At 53.1% G+C, this 19,379-nt stretch overlaps 1 protein-coding gene across 2 annotated transcripts in view; it reads right to left on the reverse strand.

The window, feature by feature from the left end:
• RMND1 (required for meiotic nuclear division 1 homolog) overlaps positions 1-19,231 on the reverse strand; it is a 48,713-nt gene extending 29,482 nt beyond the window's left edge. Inside the window, exons 1-5 of one of the 2 annotated variants that reach the window (XM_055134913.1) lie at positions 19,072-19,231; positions 10,799-11,316; positions 4,971-5,079; positions 2,628-2,703; positions 457-496 (exon numbers count right to left, since the gene is read on the reverse strand). In XM_055134913.1, the coding sequence (XP_054990888.1) occupies positions 457-496; positions 2,628-2,703; positions 4,971-5,079; positions 10,799-11,302 (729 nt within the window). In that variant the 5' untranslated portion in view covers positions 11,303-11,316; positions 19,072-19,231. The remainder of the gene's footprint in view (positions 1-456; positions 497-2,627; positions 2,704-4,970; positions 5,080-10,798; positions 11,317-19,071) is intronic. The other variant, XM_055134912.1, reaches the window with a different exon arrangement.
• Between the last annotated feature and the right edge of the window lie 148 nt (positions 19,232-19,379).

The raw sequence follows: 19,379 nt of genomic DNA on the forward strand, positions 1-19,379 counted from the left end.
ATGTACAATCAGATTGTTTCTGTACAGGATCATCTGCAAAGTATACTCTGCAGTGTAGCCAGCCAGCTGTCCAAATTCGTGTGCAGGAAACGATTAAGTCAAAATACAGCAAATTCTTAAAGACCAACCTGTTAGGATACACATTACATAAAGCAGCTCAAGGAAGCAGTGGATTATCTGTTATTTTCTAATGGCTTAGATTACTAAGGTAATAAACAACTGACTCAGAAAAATATAAGGTTCGGGGCTGGAGTGAGAGTACATCGAGTAGGGTGTTTGCCTGGCATGTAGCCGACCTGGGTTCAATCCCAAGCATCCCATATGGTCCCCCAAGCACTGCCAGGAGTAACTGCTGAGTGCAGAGTCAGGAATAAGCCCAGAGCACTGCTGGGTGTGACCCAAAACAAAATAGAAAAATTTACCTTCAATTTACTCTCCTACTTTATTGATACTTACAGTTTTGTCTTTAACGTTCCAGAAGACGGAGGCTCCTTCCCTGATGGAAACAAATAAAAGCCATCAGCTAAGGTGAAGGGCTATCCGTAACATCAGGCTTAGGAAACTTCTAAATGCATCTAGAATGCATTTTAACTATGCTTTAGCATCAGGGAGGTGGTGCAGCAGCTCAGGCCTGCCTCCCGAATGAGGGGTGCTGGGTCTGAACCCCGGCCCTGCAAACAGAGATGTTGACAAGTATGGTTCACGCCGCACTTGGCATCACGGTCCCCGGATGAGCATGCTCAGTAAGAGATGCCCTTTGAACTCTCGCTAAGACCTGACCGCTTAGTAATGCATTTCTCAGATGATGTACAGGACAAACAGCTATCCCTGTTGCCCTGCAGAATCACATTGCTCTTTACTGCTTCATTCCTGGTCCAATTCTGTGATACAGAAATCCGAGTAAGGGCGGAAGCGGCCATACAGCAGGGCGGACACTGGCCTTGCATGCGGTCCACGGGGATTCCATCCCCGGCATCCCAAGGGTCCCCTGAACATCACCAGGGACTGATTCCTGAGCGCAGAGCCAGGCGTAAGCTCTGGGCACTGCCCGTGGGGCCCCCGAGCCAAAAAATAAGTACAAAGAAATCAGAATGAGGACATGTGCTGGGACCTGTTCTAACTCGCAGCCGGCAGATTCGGCCCTGGGAAGAGAATAAAGGGCCATCAGATCAAAGCCAAGAGAGAGAAGAGCACCTGGGGGAGAGTGTCCCTACAGCGCCAGGACACGAGTCTGACAGCCACAGATGACCCTGTTCTGACTGCAAAGTGGGGCAGGACGCGCTATTCCAGGCGGGGGACGGAGGCACCACGGCCCTGGGGTACCCCACGGGCGGAGGGACAGGCAGAGATGAAAGCCGCTAAAAATACAACGGCCCGTAGGTCCCCGTGGGTCTCGAGCCGAGTGTCCGGTACACACGAGGGGGTGTGACAGGATGCAATGTCTGTCCAGGACTGCCCACTGTCAATTCCCCCAGGACCCGTGGGTGTGGCCCCCAAACTAAACAAACACCCCCCCCGCCCCATCTTTGCTTGTAGCAAAAACAACACGGCTTTCAAAACATGGAGAGCACAGCCACCAGGGATGTGTGGTCTGTGGCCTGCACCTGATTTCCCCCTCGCAGGTCCTCCCCTGGGTGGGCAGGGCTGTGGCTGTCCTCCCGCTGTGACTCCACCGAGCACTGTGACAGGTGAGGCCCCCACCGGGGGACTGAGGGTGCAGGACCACAGGGCGCCTGGGGCCGGCTTGACCCTGCCCTCCTCATCCCTGCCCCCTGCTGCTCATGTGCTGGCCAAGGGTGAAGGGTTGGGGGGCCCAGGTCTGGGGCTGGGGGCGAGGGGGAGTCCCCACACAGACGGCACAGCTAGAGGACGACGGTGCTCGGGGGTGGAGGATGATTCTGGGGATCAGAGTCCTGGCTCCCTGCGTGGGCAAAACCCGGATTCTCGCAGAGGTTCCGGGGGTCTTGCCTCCAGCCCCCCTCGCTCTCAGGAGCCAAAGGGTCTTCCTCGGGGGCGGAGAGGCTGACAGGAGCCCTCCCACAGCTGCTCTGCTCAGCAGGCGTGGCCTTGATCGGGCCCTGAGGGAGGGGTGCAGGCCAGCAGGCTGCAGAGGCATGAGCTGCGGGGTGCAGTCTGGGGAGAAGCAAAGGAAGGGCTGCGGGAGTCAGGGGCGGGCACTGGGCGTGCAGGGGCCCCCCCCCGGCACTCTCTGTGCCCTGGGAAAGCAAAAGCCAATTGCCCACTAGGGAGACCGCTAATTACCGTATTTATTTAAAAAATTTTAATTACCGTATTTATTTGGGGAAGGGGGCACCTAGCTGCACCACATTCCCCCCCTCCCCCTCGCCTGTGCTCAGAGCTGACTCCTGCTCCGTGCTTAGGGACCACTCCTCGAGCGCTACAGGGAGCCCCGAGAGAGCTCTATACTCTAAGTGGTGCCACTGGGGGAGTCCTAAAACCATCAGGACCCCCTAGGTCAGCAGTGGAGGATCAACCTCCTCACCAGCACACAGTGATCGCCGGGACTGTCGTCGGGGGAGCCCAGCCCCCACAGCCCTGCACCTGGGGTGGCATCACGGGACCCCGAGTCCATCTCCTGGGGTGGGCGAGGGCTCCTCGTGTCTCACCGGAAGAAGAACATTGTTCCAGGGTCACCTTCTTTCGCAGAATTCTCCACGCCCATCACCAAAATATTTGCTGCGTCTGTGAAATAAGATGAACGCGGGGGAGTGTCTCGCCAGCCGGCTCGAGGCCACAGCCACCTCAAACGCTCGCTCAATAACATAGTGGGAGACTAGCACCCAAGAGTTGTAGAGATAAGGATTAGGAAGTCTGCTACACAGCTTGGAAACTGGCCTCACATGCTGGGGGAAAAGGCAGCTCAGATAGAGAAGGGAGCACCAAGTAGAGGATGTCGGGAGGACCCATTCGGGTTGGATGATGCGAGCTGAAAGTAGACTATAGACCGAACATGAAGGCCATTCAATACCTCTATTGCAAACTACAACACCCAAAAGGAGAGAGAACAAAAGGGAATGACCTGCCACAGAGGCAGGGTGGGGTGGTGGGGGATGGGGTGGGGGTGGTGAGAGGGATACTGGGACCATTGGTGAATGGGCACTGGTTTGTTTGTTTTTATTTTTGTTTTTGGGTCATACCCGGGGTGCACAGGGGTCACTCCTGGCTCTCCACTCAGGAATTACCCCTGGCGGTGCTCAGGGGACCATATGGGATGCTGGGATTAGAACCTGGGTCAACGCGTGCAAGGCAAACGCCTTACCCGCTGTGCTATCGCTCCAGCCCCCATGAATGGGCACTGGTGGAGGGATGGGTAAACGATCACTGTATGAGTGAAATGCAAACACAAAAGTTCATAAGTTTGTAACTGTACATCACAGTGGTTCTCTAATAAAAAGTTTAAAAAACAAACAAACAAACAAACAAAAAACACTCGCTCAAGGGCACGGGTGAGGCCTCGAACACAGCAGGGGTCCTCAGGGGCAGGACGTGACACAACTTGGGGACCTGGGTTCTGTCCCTCACTGCCCACTCACACCCATGTGGATCCCGTGATCATCAGTCTTCATTTCAGCATTTTAGCTTCTAGAATGAAATGTCTCTTCATGAAATTAACCCGTAACAAAATACTCTCTTCCTTTACAGTTCTTTTTTTTTTTTTTACATTATTTACATTTTTTTTCTCTTTTTCCTTTTTCTTTTTCGGTCACACCCAGCAATGCACTGGGGTTACTCCTGGCTCTGCACTCAGAAATTACTCCAGGCAGTGCTCAGGGGACCATATGGAATATTGGGAATCAAACCCGGGTTGACTGTGTGTAAGGCAAACACCCTACCCCTGTACTATCACTCCAGCCCCTACATTTAATTTTACTATTTTCACTTTTTCCAGTGCTTTAACTGTGTCATTATGAAGTATGTGGCAATGGAAAATGCACAGGAATAAAGATATGGGCTCTTGCAAAATTCCGCTCAGTTCAAGTTATCATGACAACTACCACTATAGTCACCTTATCTATTTAACTTCATAAATATGAAATACATAAAAATACACACATCTATGGTCCTGATTTTTACAAATTGGTATGGTAATATTTGTAAGTACAAAGGAGTAGTCTGTAATTTATAGACTACAATGTTAATATGTAAATCAAACATATGTCAATGTAAACAAGTCAAAAACTCTATGACCTATTTTTTATTTAGGGGACTTAGGGGTGGGCTACAGCTAGCAGTTCTCAGGGGTTGTTCCTGCTTTGAATGTTATTTGTTTATTTTTGGGTTTGGAGTCACACCCAGTGATGCTCAGGGGTTACTCCTGGCTCTGCACTCAGGACTCAACTTCTGACAGTGCTCAGGGTGACCATTTAGGATGCCGGGGAGCGAACCTGGGTCGGCCGTGTAAAGGCAAACGCCCTACCTGCTTACTATCCCTCTGGCCCCTACCCTAACATTTTTAATGTGATAGAAATGAAATGTCACGGCCCTCCAATCATCCCAAATGACAATGATCCAATAAATAAAGCTTTGCACACCTCCAAGCCTTTGATCTGTGAATGAAGGCCTCTGCGACCACTCTGTGTCCCTGGCAAAAGACAGGCCAGTTCTTTGAGTGCACCCCTCTCACCACCACGGCCCGGACAGGGCAGACTGAGACCTACCTACATGGGAGCTTGTCGAAGGCGGGATCGTAGGAAAATAAGTTGGGTTTTTTTTTTTTTTTTTTTTGCTTTTAGGGTCACACCCAGTGATGCTCAGGGGTTACTCCTGGTTCTGCACTCAAGAATTACTTTTGGCGGTGCTCAGGGGACCCTATGGGATGCCAGGAATCGAGCCCGGGTCAGCCGAGTGCAAGGCAAATGCCCTACCTGCTGAGCTATCACTCCAGCCCCAGAAAATGTGTTTCTAAGTCACTTTGCCATCCGAGGCCCCGGGGGCCCAGGGAGATGTACCTCTGGGCAGGCTCGTCACTTCCACGTATCCGTGGGAGGCCAGGTCCTGAGCGAGGTTCCCGAGGTGATACTCGTCTGCCGTGGCGAAGGCCGTGCAGTGCATCATGTCCTGTGCGGCGAGAGGCCACGGGGCAGGTTAGCGCCTGGATGCCGTCCGCGGTCCCCTGCCAGCGCGGGGGCCTTTCTGCTGCGCTAGCCGGGGCAGTTTCCTTCAGATCTCCACGGATAGGTGTGTGCAGACCAGATGGGGTGGGGATGAGACACAGGCCAGTGGCTTCCCCCCAGGAAACGCTTTCCCCAGGAGCGTGTCCCAGGGCAGAGGGACAGGGCGGTCCCGAGGGTCTGTGGCCCTTCCCAGAGCAGCACTGTCCTTCGATCCCTGTGCTCTTTGCCGTCTGGCCTGGGACAGCATGAGGCTTTTAGCAGTGGAGGGGGCCGGGGAGACAGAGCTTACGCCGTCAGACCCCTCATGCTCCCCGTACGGCCCCCTACAGACCGCCTGGAGTGATCCCTGAGCACAGAGCCACGGGTGGCGACTCAGCACGGCGGGGTATGCAGTTCCTCCCCCGAAAGACACCTTCAGGGGTCCAAGAGAGTGCGCGGGAGTTTGGTCCCTGGCCCTTAAATGGTCCCAAGCACCACCAAGGGTCAGTGACTCCTGAGCAGAGCCAGGAATAGCCCCTGACCCCAAACAAAGCAAAACAATCCACGGAGGGAAGACAGACTCTAAAACTCTGTTGTGGGGCCACACCCGGTGATGCTCAGGCCTCACGCCTTGGCTCCGTGCTCAGGGCTCACTCCTGGCAGGCTCGGGGACCATACCTGGTGGGGATGGAACCCGAGTCGGCCGCGTGCCAGGCAAGTGCCCTACCTGCTGTACTTTCACTCTAGCTTTCACTTTTTTTTAATGTGATGCAAGCTACCGGTGTGGATTGGATATGCCAAAAACAGTAACAATAAGTATCTCAATGAGAGACGTGACTGGTGCCCGCTCGAACAAATCGATGACAGTGACAGTGACAGTTTTTAGTTGGTCATTCTAAGGATCCCTTTGCAGACCAACTTCACTGCCCCTCTCTCCAAATGACCTCCTTCTATTTTTTTGTTTGTTTTTGCGTTTTGTGTCACACCCAGCAATGCACAAGGGTTACTCCTGGCTCTGCACACAAGAATTACTCCTGGCGGTGCTCGGGGACCATATGGGAAGCTGGGAATCGAACCCGGGTCGGCAACGTGCAAAGCAAACGCCCTACCCGCTGTGCTATCACTCCAGCCCCTCAAAATAACCTCCTGCTTTTTTTAACCAGGGTCACAGAGCTGATTTGGTTCCTGGCATAACTGACAGCACCTTCCTTAACACACCGGCTCTGGCGCGTACCACCAGTGGCTCACACTTGGACAAGGCTTCATTAGCACCAATGGTGGCACAGGTGTCCTGGACAGATCTCTGAGAACATCACTGTTTCCTTTATTTTTTTTTGGGGGGGGGGCGGGGCACACCCAGCGATGCTCAGGGGTTACTCCTGGCTCTGCACTCAGGAATTACTCCTGGCGGTGCTTGGGGAACCACATGGGAGGGGAGGCTGGGAATCGAACCCAGGTGGGCCGTGTGCAAGGCAAACATCCTACCTGCTCTGCTCTCTCTCTGGCCCCCTGTTTCCTCTATTAAGACTGATTCACAAATCTATTTTTCCATTTTAAAACGAGATCGTCCATATTCTTTTGAGTTCTGTGATTCATTACATATTCTGAGCAGAAGTTCATTGTCACGTGTTGATAAGACATTTCTCAGCTGAAGACTTTCCTTGCAATAGCTAGCATCTTTTGAAGAAAAAGAAGCATTAAACATCCATTTCTGTGGATTTTTATTTTTATAGTTTGTGTAATTTTATTCATTTGCGTCTGTCTAGTGCCTTGTGGTTTCGATCCAAGTGATTTCTGTCTACCCCAACATTGCCACAGATTTTGCAGCCACCCGGCGATGCTGGGATTCTCCAGGGCCACAGCAGGCTGCAACCAGGAGGTATCAGGAATCGAACCCTGGTCATCTCCCTATACTCTGCCTGGTCCCCTAATACCAACACTATTATATTACAAAATGAGCTGGGAAATGTTCCCTATTGTTATATTTTTAGGTATTTCTTCATAAAATGCTGATGAAACAAAAAAAAGCCTATGGTTATATTTTTAAATATTTCTTCATTAAATGCTTGATGAGATTAAAAAAAAAAAAAGAAAAAACTGATTCACTGGGCCGGGGAGGCAGGACAGCAGGTCCCCACTTCGAGTGGAGAGCTGGGGGCAAGCCCTGAGCACAGCCAGGTGTGACCCAAAGCAGAAAGAGGGTTGAAAAAAAGAAAAGAAAAAGGAACAATGCACCAAGCTTTTCTATGTGGTGTTTTAGAAACACATCCCATCTCCCGGGGGCTGTGCTTCCCGGGCTGATCCGTGACATGACTGTATCTGAAGATCTCTGGTGAAGGGATGAGGACCTGTCCTTACATTCTCCCACTAAGGAAAGATGCAGTTACTTTGGGATGTACCCTCACTGTCATCCACGTCCTCTCTGGTGTTTTGTAATCGACTGCTCTTTCTCAGGCGCTGACCCTATGTATAGATGAAAGCAATTTTCAGGTTTTGGGATAGAGACTGACAATGTTCTTAAATGTGTCAACCAACCCTGAAGAGTTATTAGATTTAGGACAGCAAATAAGGCCTTTTTATTTAAAAAAAAAAAATCCCAGGAAAACCATCTCATCTCAGTCTGGTCACAGAAACTGTGTCCCACAGACGGGGCTAGAAATCTATAAAGGCCGCCGTGTCATGACACACAGTTGGCTTAGAAGACATTTGTCCTGCTGTGCACTGACTGCAAATAAAGTTCGTAAAATGGGGGCTGGAGCGATAGTACAGTGGGGAGGGCACTGGCCTTGCATGCAGTTGACAAGGTTCAATCCCCAACATCCCATATAGTAACCTGAACACCGCCACTCAGTAATTCCTGTACAGAGCCAGGAGTTATCCCTGAGCATCACTGGCTGTGGCCCCCGAAACCAATTTTTTTTTTTCTTTTTGGGTCACACCCAGCGATGCTCAGGGGTTACTCCTGGCTTTGCACTCAGGAATTACTCCTGGCGGTGCTTGGGAGACCATATGGGATGCCGGGGATTGAACCCGGGTTGGCCGCGTGCAAGGCAAATGCCCTACCCGCTGTGCTATCGCTCCAAGGCCGCCCCCCGCCCCCCGAAACCAATTTTTAAGAAAGTTCAAAAACTGTACATGTTGCAGTATCTTTCTAGCCACGGCTTCGGTTTGGGGGGAGGAAGTTTGGTTTGGGCCACAGCTGGTGGTGCTCAGGGCTTATTACTGGTTCTGCCCTCAGGGATCACTCCTGGTGGGGCTCAGGGGACCAAATGGGATGCTGGGGATTGAACCCGTGTCAGTCATGTGCTGGGCAAGCCCCTCACTGACTATACTGTCTCTCTCATCCCCATATCTCTATTTTTTGCGAAAGCGTAACTGAAGGCTAGTTTATTATATCCCAGAGTATCTCCTAGGAAACAAAGACTCCTCCAGCCGGTGATGGAGAAAAGTATTTACGGTTCTGTTTTTCCTTTCCACCCATCAGACAAAAGGACACCAAGCCCAGAGCTGCCTCCTTTCTGGGTTCACTGGACTTCGCAGGATTTCCTTGCAAACACTTCCTCTTTGCGCTTACATAAATGTGAATGTTCTCCCATCTCAAGGGAAATGACCTGAAATTTGGAAAATCTACTTTAAATTTCTTCCTGAAGGGAAGCAGAAAACTATCCCATAGAACAATGCAGGATTGTGGAAAACTGCTTATAGAGCTGAGAAAACACAGAGAAGAAATGTGTCTCCTTGAGGTTAACAACAGCAAGTACAACAAAAGGGCCCGCTCGGGCCTCACCAGGCTCTCTGAGAGGAAAGTGGGTCCCGTCATATGCTGTGGGACATATATATATTTAATAACAAAACATACACATAATAAAATATCACTGTCACTGTTATCCCGTTGCTCATCGATATGTTCAAGCGGGCACCAGTAACGTCTCTCATTGAGAGACTTACTGTTACTGTTTTTGGCGTATCCAATATGCACGGGTAGCTTGCCAGGCTCTGCTGTGCGGGCTCAATACTCTCTGTAGCTTGCCAGGCTCTCAGAGAGGGGTGGAGGAATCAAACATGGGTTGGCCGCATGAAAGGCGAAAGCCCAACCGCTGTGCTATCGCTCCAGCCCAATAAAGTATATATTTAATAATAAAATAAATATATTTCCCTCATGGAAGGTAAATTTCTTAATACTCCAATTCAGACAACCCTTCCAAGAAACACAAAGATGGCACTTTATAACTCTTCAAAGATTTCATGTTGCTTGTTTCAGTGACCAAAGTTCTTTTGCTTTTTTTTCTGGGGGGGTGGTCACACCTGGCGATGCTCAGGATTACTCCTGGCTCTGCACTCAGGAGTTACTCCTGGCGGTGCTCAGGGGACCATATGGGATGCTGGGAATCGAACACAGGTCAGCTGGGTGCAAGGCAAACGCCCTACTCGCTGTGCTATCACTCCAGCCCCAAAGTTCTTAATGTTCTTATCATAAGCAACTCACAGAAGCATCTGATCCTCCATTTCTGAAGCAAACTATGAACTGAAAATCAGCAGTAAGGTCTCCTGACAGTTACAGGTCTATTAGTTTTTTGCATTCTACAAAATATCACCTATAGGTATGAACCAATTCATGGACCAACATATCCCATGTGCTATGCACTTGTTTAGTTCATGCTGGGAATACACAAATGGTCTGATTATGAAAGGTTATTATTCCCACTGTCATTCCTAAACTGGACTTATAGTCTCCTTCTCCAAAGTGTCCTTAGATAAAACTGGAGGGAAGGCACTCAACTTGCATGTCGCTACAGCAGCTGTGACCCTGTTATTTTTTTTTCTTTTTAAAACTTTATTTTGACATCACTATGCTTACAGAAATACACTCATACTGGTTAACAGAATGCAATTTAAGTTCAACTTCTCCTACACAATTTGGACCAAAACCTTGGTACATGGTTTAAGCTTTTTATTTATTTATTTTATTTCATTTTATTTATTTATTTATTTATTTATTTTGGTTTTTGGGTCACACCCGGCGATGCACAGGGGTTATTTCTGGCTCATACACTCAGGAATTACTCCTGGCGGTGCTCGGAAGACCATATGGGATGCTGGGAATCGAACCTGGGTTGGCCGCGTGCAAGGCAAATGCCCTACCCACTGTGCTATTGCTCCAGCCCTGATTTAAGCTTTTTAAACGTGGATTTCCAGTCTGATTTCTCACCTCTTACCAATGTATATAAAAGACCCTCCTCCATAGGCGGCCACAGCCAGCAGCAACAACCTTGAGAAATTCACCTTCGGTTTTTCTCTGAAAAGTAGCATATACTGCACTGTAAAAGCTCATAAAATTTGGGACCCTGGTTCGATCCCCGGCACGACATATGGTCCCTGAGCACTGCTGGAGTCACCGCTGAGCACAGAGCCAGGGACAGCCCCTGAGCACTGGCAGGGTCTCGAGTCTTCCTTAGGGTCCACTGCTCCTTCCACAGGCCGTCTTCCTAGCTAGCCCACCGCCCGCACTTGGTCCCGACCCCTACCCAGACCCTGAGAGCAGGCTGCTGAGCCCCCTCTGGCAGGTGCGGGTTTGCCCGGCGTTTGCAGAAGTGCTGAGCTGGCCGCTCCCCCTGGAGCCTGTTTGCTCGGCAGGACCCGGGCCAGGCTGGCCCCATGCCGGGCCCCGATGGGCCCGCGCTTACCTCGTCCACAGACGGCGCCGGAAGGTTGGTCCTGGACGGCTGCCTGGTCCTCGACGCCTTGAGCGGCCGCTTGACTTGAGGCAAGTCCAGTTTTGGGAGCCGAGTTTCTGTGGAGGGAGCCGAGTAGGGCCTCCTCGGCGTTCCCGTGAGCCACTTAGGAACCAGGAGACCAGGCTGGGCTGCCCCGGTCCTGGGTGAGGCCAGAGACCTGGAGCCAGGCAGAGGCTCAGCCTGGCAGCACGTGGCCTGCGGGGCCGAGAGTGGCCTCCCCGGGCCGACTTTCTGGGTCCTTTCCCAGCCCTGCGGTGACGTGCTCAAGCCGGCAGCCGCGGTGGCGATGGGAGAGAACAGCTGCAAGTTGTGACATCTCGTCGGGATGCTGCAGGCTGTGGTCTCCAACGCTTTCCGGGACCCCGCCACCCGAGGGAGCAATCTCCGGCACGGACAGGCTCTGGCTAAAATGCAGTGAGATCCAGCCAGGGCGCTGAGGAGTCTGGGTGACATTGCCACATGGCAGGCTGAAAGGAAAAGAGAATTCAAAGTTAAAAAAGAAAACAGCAGGACTGGAGTGAAAGGACAGCGGGGAGGGCGTTTGCCTTGCATGCAGCCGACCCGGGTTCGATCCCCCGCATGCCATATGTACCCCGAGCACCGCCAGGAGTAATTTCTGAGTGCAGAGCCAGGAGTAACCCCTGTGCAGCATTAGGTGTGACCCAAAGAAGCCCCCCCAAAAAAATGATTTTAAAAAAGCTTTAAAAATATGCACGGGGGGGCCAGAGCGATAGTACAGCAGGTAAGGAACTTGCCTTGCCCGCAGATGAACCAGGTTTCATCCCTGGCATCCTATAGGGTCTCCCAAGCACCGCCAGGAGAGATTCCTGGGTGCAGAGTCAGGAGGAACCCCTGAGCACTGCTGAGCGTGGCCCAAAAAAGAAAACAAGAAAACAAAAGTATCCCTCTTCTAGGTCAGAGGCATGTTCCAGTAAAAAAATTAAATAAGTAAAAGTTGCTAGATGCCTCGTAAGTCTAAGAGAAGAACGAGAGGAGAAAAAATAAAAACAAGTGCAATCAGCCCCTTCTCGGGACTTTAGACAGCCCTTGGCCTTCCTTCTGGTCATTTCTAGGGCTGACTCGGACCTCAGACAGCAAGCAGACGGGTGGGGCGCCGTCACCAACTTCTTTACTCGTCAAGTCTTTCAAGAAAACCGGTACTCATCAATGACATCCTTCCAAATGTGCCCCGCCTCATCTACTCAGCCAGCGAGGCCAGTGAGGTCTCCACGAAGGGGACCAGGCCTGGCCAGCGTGGCCCCACTTCCCACAGGCCTTCGGAACTGTGGGGAACAATTCCAGAGAACCACAGGATGAGCTGCTGAGAAGCACGGGGGGCTGAGTCCGGCACAAAGGGGCTGGAAAACCTCCCAGAGAGGCTGCAGCTGCCTCCAGAGGGAATGTGTGTCTGGCCGTGTGCACGCACACACACACATCACATGCACACACACACACACACACACACGCACGCAGGGAGCATACGCACATGCACACATATAAGCACACATGCAGGGTATGTGTGCACACGCACATGCGCACATAACACGCAGGGCGCGCGCGCACACACACACACGTACACACAGACATACATACACAACCCACAGAAAGGACAGCCTGAGCACATCTGAAAATAATCCTCCCCCTTATTCATTGTACAAAGTATAAAGTGAGGGGCTGGAGCAATAGCACAGCGGGTAGGGCGTTTGCCTTGCACGTGGCTGACCCAGGTCCGATTCCCAGCATCCCATATGGTCCCCCGAGCACTGCCAGGAGTAATTCCTGAGTGCAGAGTCTGGAGTAACCCCTGAGCATCACTGGGTGTGACCCAAAAAGAAAAAAAAGTATAAAGTGATCAATAATAATAATTATTTTGTGGGGGTGAGAAGGAGGCACACATGCAAGTGATGCTTGGGGCTGATTCCTGGCTCTCTGCTCAGCAATTACTTCTGGTGGGGCTCAGGGGACCATACGGGTCCCAGGGATGGACCTGAGTCGCCGGACTGTCCAGCCTCAGGAACAGTAACCCCTTTAGGTTCAGGGGCAGGTGTCTGAGCTTGGACTCTGGACCCGTGGGGGGAGGGAGAGAGGTGACAGGGCGGAAGTGCGTCCTCAGGAACACAGCGGAGGGCCACAGTCAGAGAGGGGACACTGGGTTCATTATTCTTGGCTTTGTTTGGGGGATGGGCACTGGGAACTGACTGGGGCCTCATTCCCCGGGCTTTGAAGGTGGGGTGTGAGCTGGGTCTCAAAAGGGCAGGGGGAGGGGTAAGTCAAACACCCAGGCCCGGGACTTTGGACAAACAGGCACAGGTCAGGGCTGGGCACAATCAGCAGCAGATTAGGGGAGCCCCAAAGTGTCCCTCTCAGCACAGGGTGAGCAGAGCTTTTCTACCTCAAATGGATGCGTAGGAGACACCTTAGGTGACCAGTGGGGGGGGGAAGAGAGAGATACAGAGATGAGAGAGAGAGAGAGAGAGAGAGAGAGAGAGAGAGAGAGAGAGAGAGAGAGAGAGAGAACAGGCACGGCCCAGGGAGCCTGCCCCCACCTCTGGCCACTTCCCGAGGCCACCTGAGCCAGCCTCAGAGATGGGGCACGACCCCTCTCCCTAAAGCTTCAACAGGCGGAGTCCCGAGGCCCCATCCTGGCACCGCAAGCCCCCCCCCCCACCCCAGGAAGCATCAGGGGAGCAATCCTGGAGCACCACAAAGTGGGCCCCAAAACTTTTTTTTTTAAATAAAAGGAGGGGGCTGCGATCCCGCTGCACTGCAGTCCAGCTGGCGGCCAAGCACTCGGAACCAGGCCCATCCCTGGACGCGAACCAGCACCTCCGAGACGCTAACGAGAAAGTTGGGAAACCTGGAGCCACAGACAGAGACTCCTCTGCTCTCTTCTGGCAAGTTCTTACCTCTGAACCCCACTAGAGCTCACCGAAGCTCTCACGGACAGGCCAGCGGGAGGCGTGCCTTCTCCCCGAGGCAGGGCGGGGGACGGGAGCCCGGGACAGAGGCACAGTGACTCGAGCACTCCGGGCCGGCCGGGGCCAGGACACTGGCTGGCCGAGACTCTCGGTACCGTGCTGTGTGTGCGGCACGGGGCCAACACGAAAACAGAAAAATAAACCAAAGTTTATGAATCTCGGGTGGAATGCATGAAATCACGGGGCCAGAATGAAAACTGGGAACAAACAGATGAGAGTCTGGGCGTCTCACTGGTGGGAGTGAAGGCCAACACTCACAGAAAGTTATTCTGGGTTTGTGAAAAGCAAAAACTCTGAGGGAGTTGGGGGGCTGGAGCGATAGCACAGCGAGTAGGGCGTTTGCCTTGCACGTGGCTGACCCGGGTTCAATCCCTAGTATCCCATATGGTCCCCGAGCACCACCAAGAGTAATTCCTGAGTGCATGAGCCAGGAGTAACCCTGAGCATTGCCAGGCGTGACCCAAAAAGACAGAAAAAAGTCGGGGGGTGGGGCACTTGAATACTGCAAACAAATGGAAAGGTAAAAATTTCCTCGATCTTAAATTATCCTAAAAGTGGGGCTGGAGCAGTAAGTACAGCGGGGAGAGTGTTTGCCTCGCACCGGCTGACTCATGGAAAGCACAGTTAGTGCTACAGATCTACATACATATCTCCAAACATTAACTCGTATGACTTTAATCTTATTTCTCTACCCAAGAGTCTCTAAATTGCAGCTTGGTGTATATTCTTTAAAATAATCAGGGGCTGGAGCAATAGTACAGCGTATAGGGCTCTTGCCTTGCACGTGGCCGACCTGGGTTCAATCCCCGACAGCCCATATGATACCCCGAGCACCATCAGGAGCAATTCCTGAGCACGGGCCAGGAGGAGCCCCAGAGCACCATTGGGTATGGTCTCCCCCAAGCCAATAAATATTCCTAAAAGCTTTTTTTTGGGGGGGGTGTTGGGAGTTTCTGGCCACATCTGGTGGTGCTCAAGGCTTAGTCCTGGCTCTGGGCTCAGGGGAACATAGGCAGCACCAAGAACCCCAGTGGGGTCACCACACATAGGACAAGCGCTGTCACCCCTGCACCCTCTCTCCCGCTGGCCCCCTGCCGCTTTACGCAACACCGCTGGCATCAGACTCTGCCCTCCCCATGCCCTTGGCAGAATGGTCTCCCGGATGGCTCGGCGTCCAGCAGATGGGAGCTGGACCGTCCTCCCTCCGCCATGCACAGGGCAGCCACTGGGCACGTGTGGTGACTGAGCACCTTTTTTTTTTCCTTTTTGGCTTTTGGGTCACACCCGCCAATGCTCAGGGCTTACTCTTGGCTCTCTATTCAGGAATCGCTCCCGGGGGTGCTCAGGGAGGGGATCATATGGGATGCTGGGAATCGAACCCGGGTCGGCCACGTGCAAGGCAAATGCCCTACCCACTGTGCTATCGGGGGAGGTACTACCCAGCCCTACTAAGCTCTTTAAAGCTGCACCCGAGCAGGTTTGCACTAGACCCTCCGCCACTGCGGGCTGCACTCACTCTCCTCGGAGCACCCCTGTCCCAACACCACCGGGACCCTGACCTCACTCCCAGAACCCAATTCTACCAGCCCTCAGCCCCAGTGGGGCCCACAGTCCAATGATGCGGCCACCTCTGTGCTGTCCCTCCCACCCCCTTCACTGCTCCACACCTCGCTCCCGGGTCCGGCCTGCCTCCCGGCTCTCTGTCCCAGTGCTCTCTGCCCCACGCTGCTCCCACCTGCACGCGCGCCTGACATAGCCTCCATTGGAGTTAACCTCACTCGCTTTTCAAATTTAATCTTATTTTGGGTTTCTGGGCCTCACCCAGCAGTGCTCAGGGTTTGCTCATGCCACTGTGCTGGGGTCGGGGTAGAGGTCTCAGGAGATACTAGGGATGGAACCTGGACTGGCCATGTGCACAGCAAAGGCTCTCTCTCTCTCTCTCTCTCTCTCTCTCTCTCTCTCTCTCTCTCTCTCTCTCTCTCTCTCTCTCTCTCTTTCAGGCCGCTCATTTACTTTTATAAAGAAAAATGTTTTGGGTTTTGGGTCATACCCAGCAATGCTTAGGGCTTACTCTCTGGTTCGGTTCCCCATTTGCTTTAAAAAAAAAAATTAAAATTAATTTTTTTTGGTTTCACTTTCATATCCTGCCCGTTCAGGAGCAGAGCTTGGTTCAAAATCTCAACAATCACAGTCCAGTCCCAGTTCTCTCCCCCTCAGCCTCCTCTGGAGATCTTGCCAACTCAGTGGGAGCCAAAACAGACACAGCAGAAGGAGACCCGCCCCCTGGGGCTCCTCCTGCCACAGGGTGGTCCCTCTCCCAGGGATTCCAGTCCTGCCTTGGCTCCGGGTCCTCCCTCTGCACTTCAAAGCTCATCTCCCTAAGGGGTTAAACCCTTCACCAGTGCCCATCCTACCCCACCAATGGTCCTGTCCCCTCCCCCCACCCCCCTCCCCCCTGCCCACTCCTCCCCCCTTACCCACCCCCGGCAGGCACATTTCCTCTCACTTTCTCGCTCTCCTTTTGGGTGTTGTGGTTTTCAATACGGGCACTAAGTGGCCAACATGTCCGGTCCGTAGACCTAAACCCTTCTCCCATCCTGCTATCCTGCCATCTAGTTCCCTTCTTCACAGGCATCTTTCGGTTCCCTCTGCTCTAGGCCGCCCTCAGCACCCGCTTTCCCTCCCATACAGGCCTTGAGGAAAGGACCAGCCCTGTCCAACGCTCCCCAGTCCTCTGCTTCTCCCAACTACCTCACCTGGGTTTTCACTCACCAATTCACTGAAACCCACCGCGGCCTCTACTCCCCTAAACTCGACCACCCATCACCTCTTTTTATTTAAATGAACCATCCTGAGATACAGTTACAGACTTACAAACTTATGTGATTACATTTCGGTCATACAGTGATCAAGCACCCATCCCTCCACCAGTGCCCATGCTCCACCACCAATGTTCCCAGTATCTCCAGCCACCCCCCATCTCCCCTCCCCCTCTCTGTGCCAGGCACATGCCCTCTTACTTCCCTTCTCTCCTTTTGGATGTTGTGGTTTGCAACATGGCTACCAAGTGCCCATCATGTTCAGTCCATAGTCTACTTTCAGCACACATCTCCCATCCCGAGCGAGCCCTCCAAGCATCATTTACTCAGTGGTCCCTTCTCTATCTCAGCTGCCTTTTTTCCCCAGCCTGTGAGGCCAGCTTCCAAGCCATGGAGCGAACCTCCTGGCCCTTACCCACCAATCATTTTTGAGCCTTCTTGTTCCCTCCTTCGTCAGCCGCATCTGAGGCCGGGGGACCCGGCGACTCTGCTGGAATCTCTTTCCCTTGGTGTCCAACCACCCTGGCCCTGGGTTCCGACCTCAGGGGCTGTGCCCTTGGTCTCTTAGGCTTGGTCCCTCTTTCCTCCCAACAAAATTTGGCCCCGATCATGCATTTCCCTTAAATGAAAAGCCAAAGGCCTTAAGTAGCCTCCTTGGCCCCACGGGCTCTGTCCCTGCCATGTCAAGGCTTCTTATAAACTCTGTCTGTTCTCAGCCGCTTTTCTCTCACCCAGGACTCATGACACTGTGGATTCTGAACTGCTGGTTGCCAAACTCACTCAGAAAGCTTTCACTGTGGCCAAACTGGTTTACGACCCACAGTTTAAGCAGCAAGGAAGGCCAGGAAGCACCTAGTCCAGATTGTTCCTTTGTTCTTTTTTGCTTCAGGCATTCTGGCCCCTGGATCTCAGCACTAAGATTCCTTGTGCTCTTTCCCCGGGATCTGTGAGCTTTATTCCCTGATCTCCTGCAGACCCCCATTGTGCAAATATCTCCTTTTCTTGTAAGTCACTGCACAACTGCATTTAAAACACAGCCAGCACCCCCTCCCCTTCCTTCTTCACTCCTGCACTGCATTTCACATCACATTCACGCTGTTGTGCTTCTGTCCTGTTCTTTGGGTTACACCCAACAGTGCTCAGGGATCACTTCTGGAGGTGCTGAGGGACCATAGGCAGGAATCAAACTGGGGCCGACAGTGTGCAAGGGAAACTCCTTACCCCCAGTAACATCTCTCTGGCTCTCTTGTGTTCTTAAGTTATCACTTCCTACATCAGATGCCAGGAGAGATAGTACAGCGCTTGTCTTACAAGGGCTGACGTGGGTTTGATCTCTGGCATCCCATATGGTTCCCTGAGCACTGTTAGGAGTGATCCCTGAGTGCAGAGCCATGAGTAACCCCTGGGCATTCGGACCCTAAAACAAAACAAGCAAACAAAAAACCACACAAGTAACAGCCGATTTCTCCCTCATGCCCGACAGTGGCTCTCCGTGCAGGTACAGGTGAAAATCCCTTGAATTTCCCATGGAGGGGTTAACGGACAATAGTAACGGTAAATCAGTCAACTATCCAGTTAATCAGGGAGAATGCCAGCGTGGAAGAAGGAGGAGAGCAGAAGGCAGGAGCTCTCTTCTGCCGACTGTGAGCACCCGTGAACTTGCTCAGCACAGACAGATCTTTGTCCCACTGTGTCATCTATGACTGCCACACCTAGCACACGGTGGGTGGCCAACACACCTTTCTTTAAGAGGAAATACCAGACAGCTTACTCAGTTCTTGGGGCACTTTTTCTATGCTGAAGAACACGAGAGCAGCAACACCTGCCAGGGCTATCCACAGCAAGACCCCTGCCTGCTACTGGCCCCCAACTCCCGAAACGCTGGACACTCCCGATCTTAGAGTGTCCCCCTTCTACCTACATCTATGGTAAGCCGAACTCACTAACCAGGCCTGGTTAAGAAATGCACAGCGGACAGAGGAATGGGGTCATCACGGTGACGTGAACTCGAGCTCCCTCAAAAATACCTTCCTGTCTGGAACTTTTCAGACCTGGCTGGGCAAGGGGGGGGGGGGCTGAAGCCCCGAGCTCGGGGGCGCCCCACGTTATATAGCAACGCAGGAAATGTTCCCGAGCAGCGCTCCGCTCGCCGCGCCTGCCCCTCTAATGAACCCCTGGGCCCTGTCATCTTTGCAGTCCCTCCCCCCTAGGCACTGGCGCAAACGTTGGGTTAGTGTCCGGGCGTGCAGGGCTCTGGACTCTCGGCTTAGCCACCACCGGTCCGGTGCAAGTGGCCATGCAACAGCGGTCATGCAACTGGCAGGGGGAGGCCACAGCGGGAGCGGGGAAGGGAACCTGGCACGCCCGAGGCACCAGGAGGCCGCGGCGAAGCTCACAAGCCGCTCGGGAAAGGCTGGACACTAACCTCTCAGCCAGAAGAGTTGGAAAGCCTCGGTCAAGGGCGCAACTGTAAGCGCCCGGGTGCTGCAACGCCGCCGCCGCGGCGCCGAGGAGCAGGAGGAGGAGGCGGGGCCCTCACTGGGGCCACGCCCCCCGGCCCAGCTCCGCCCCCGTGAGCCGCACTGCGCAGGCGCAGATCCCTCCGGCCGCCCGGGGAGCGTGCCGCCGCCCGGCGCACGTGATGGCCCGAGCACGTGACCCGCGCCGCCGGGACCTTTTCCGCTCCCAGGAGGTCGGGGGGACCTCCCGGTCCCAGCTTTGCTTCCGCCTTCC

This window comes from Sorex araneus, chromosome 4 (genome assembly GCF_027595985.1).
Source record: "Sorex araneus isolate mSorAra2 chromosome 4, mSorAra2.pri, whole genome shotgun sequence".
In the NCBI taxonomy this organism is placed as follows: domain Eukaryota; kingdom Metazoa; phylum Chordata; class Mammalia; order Eulipotyphla; family Soricidae; genus Sorex; species Sorex araneus.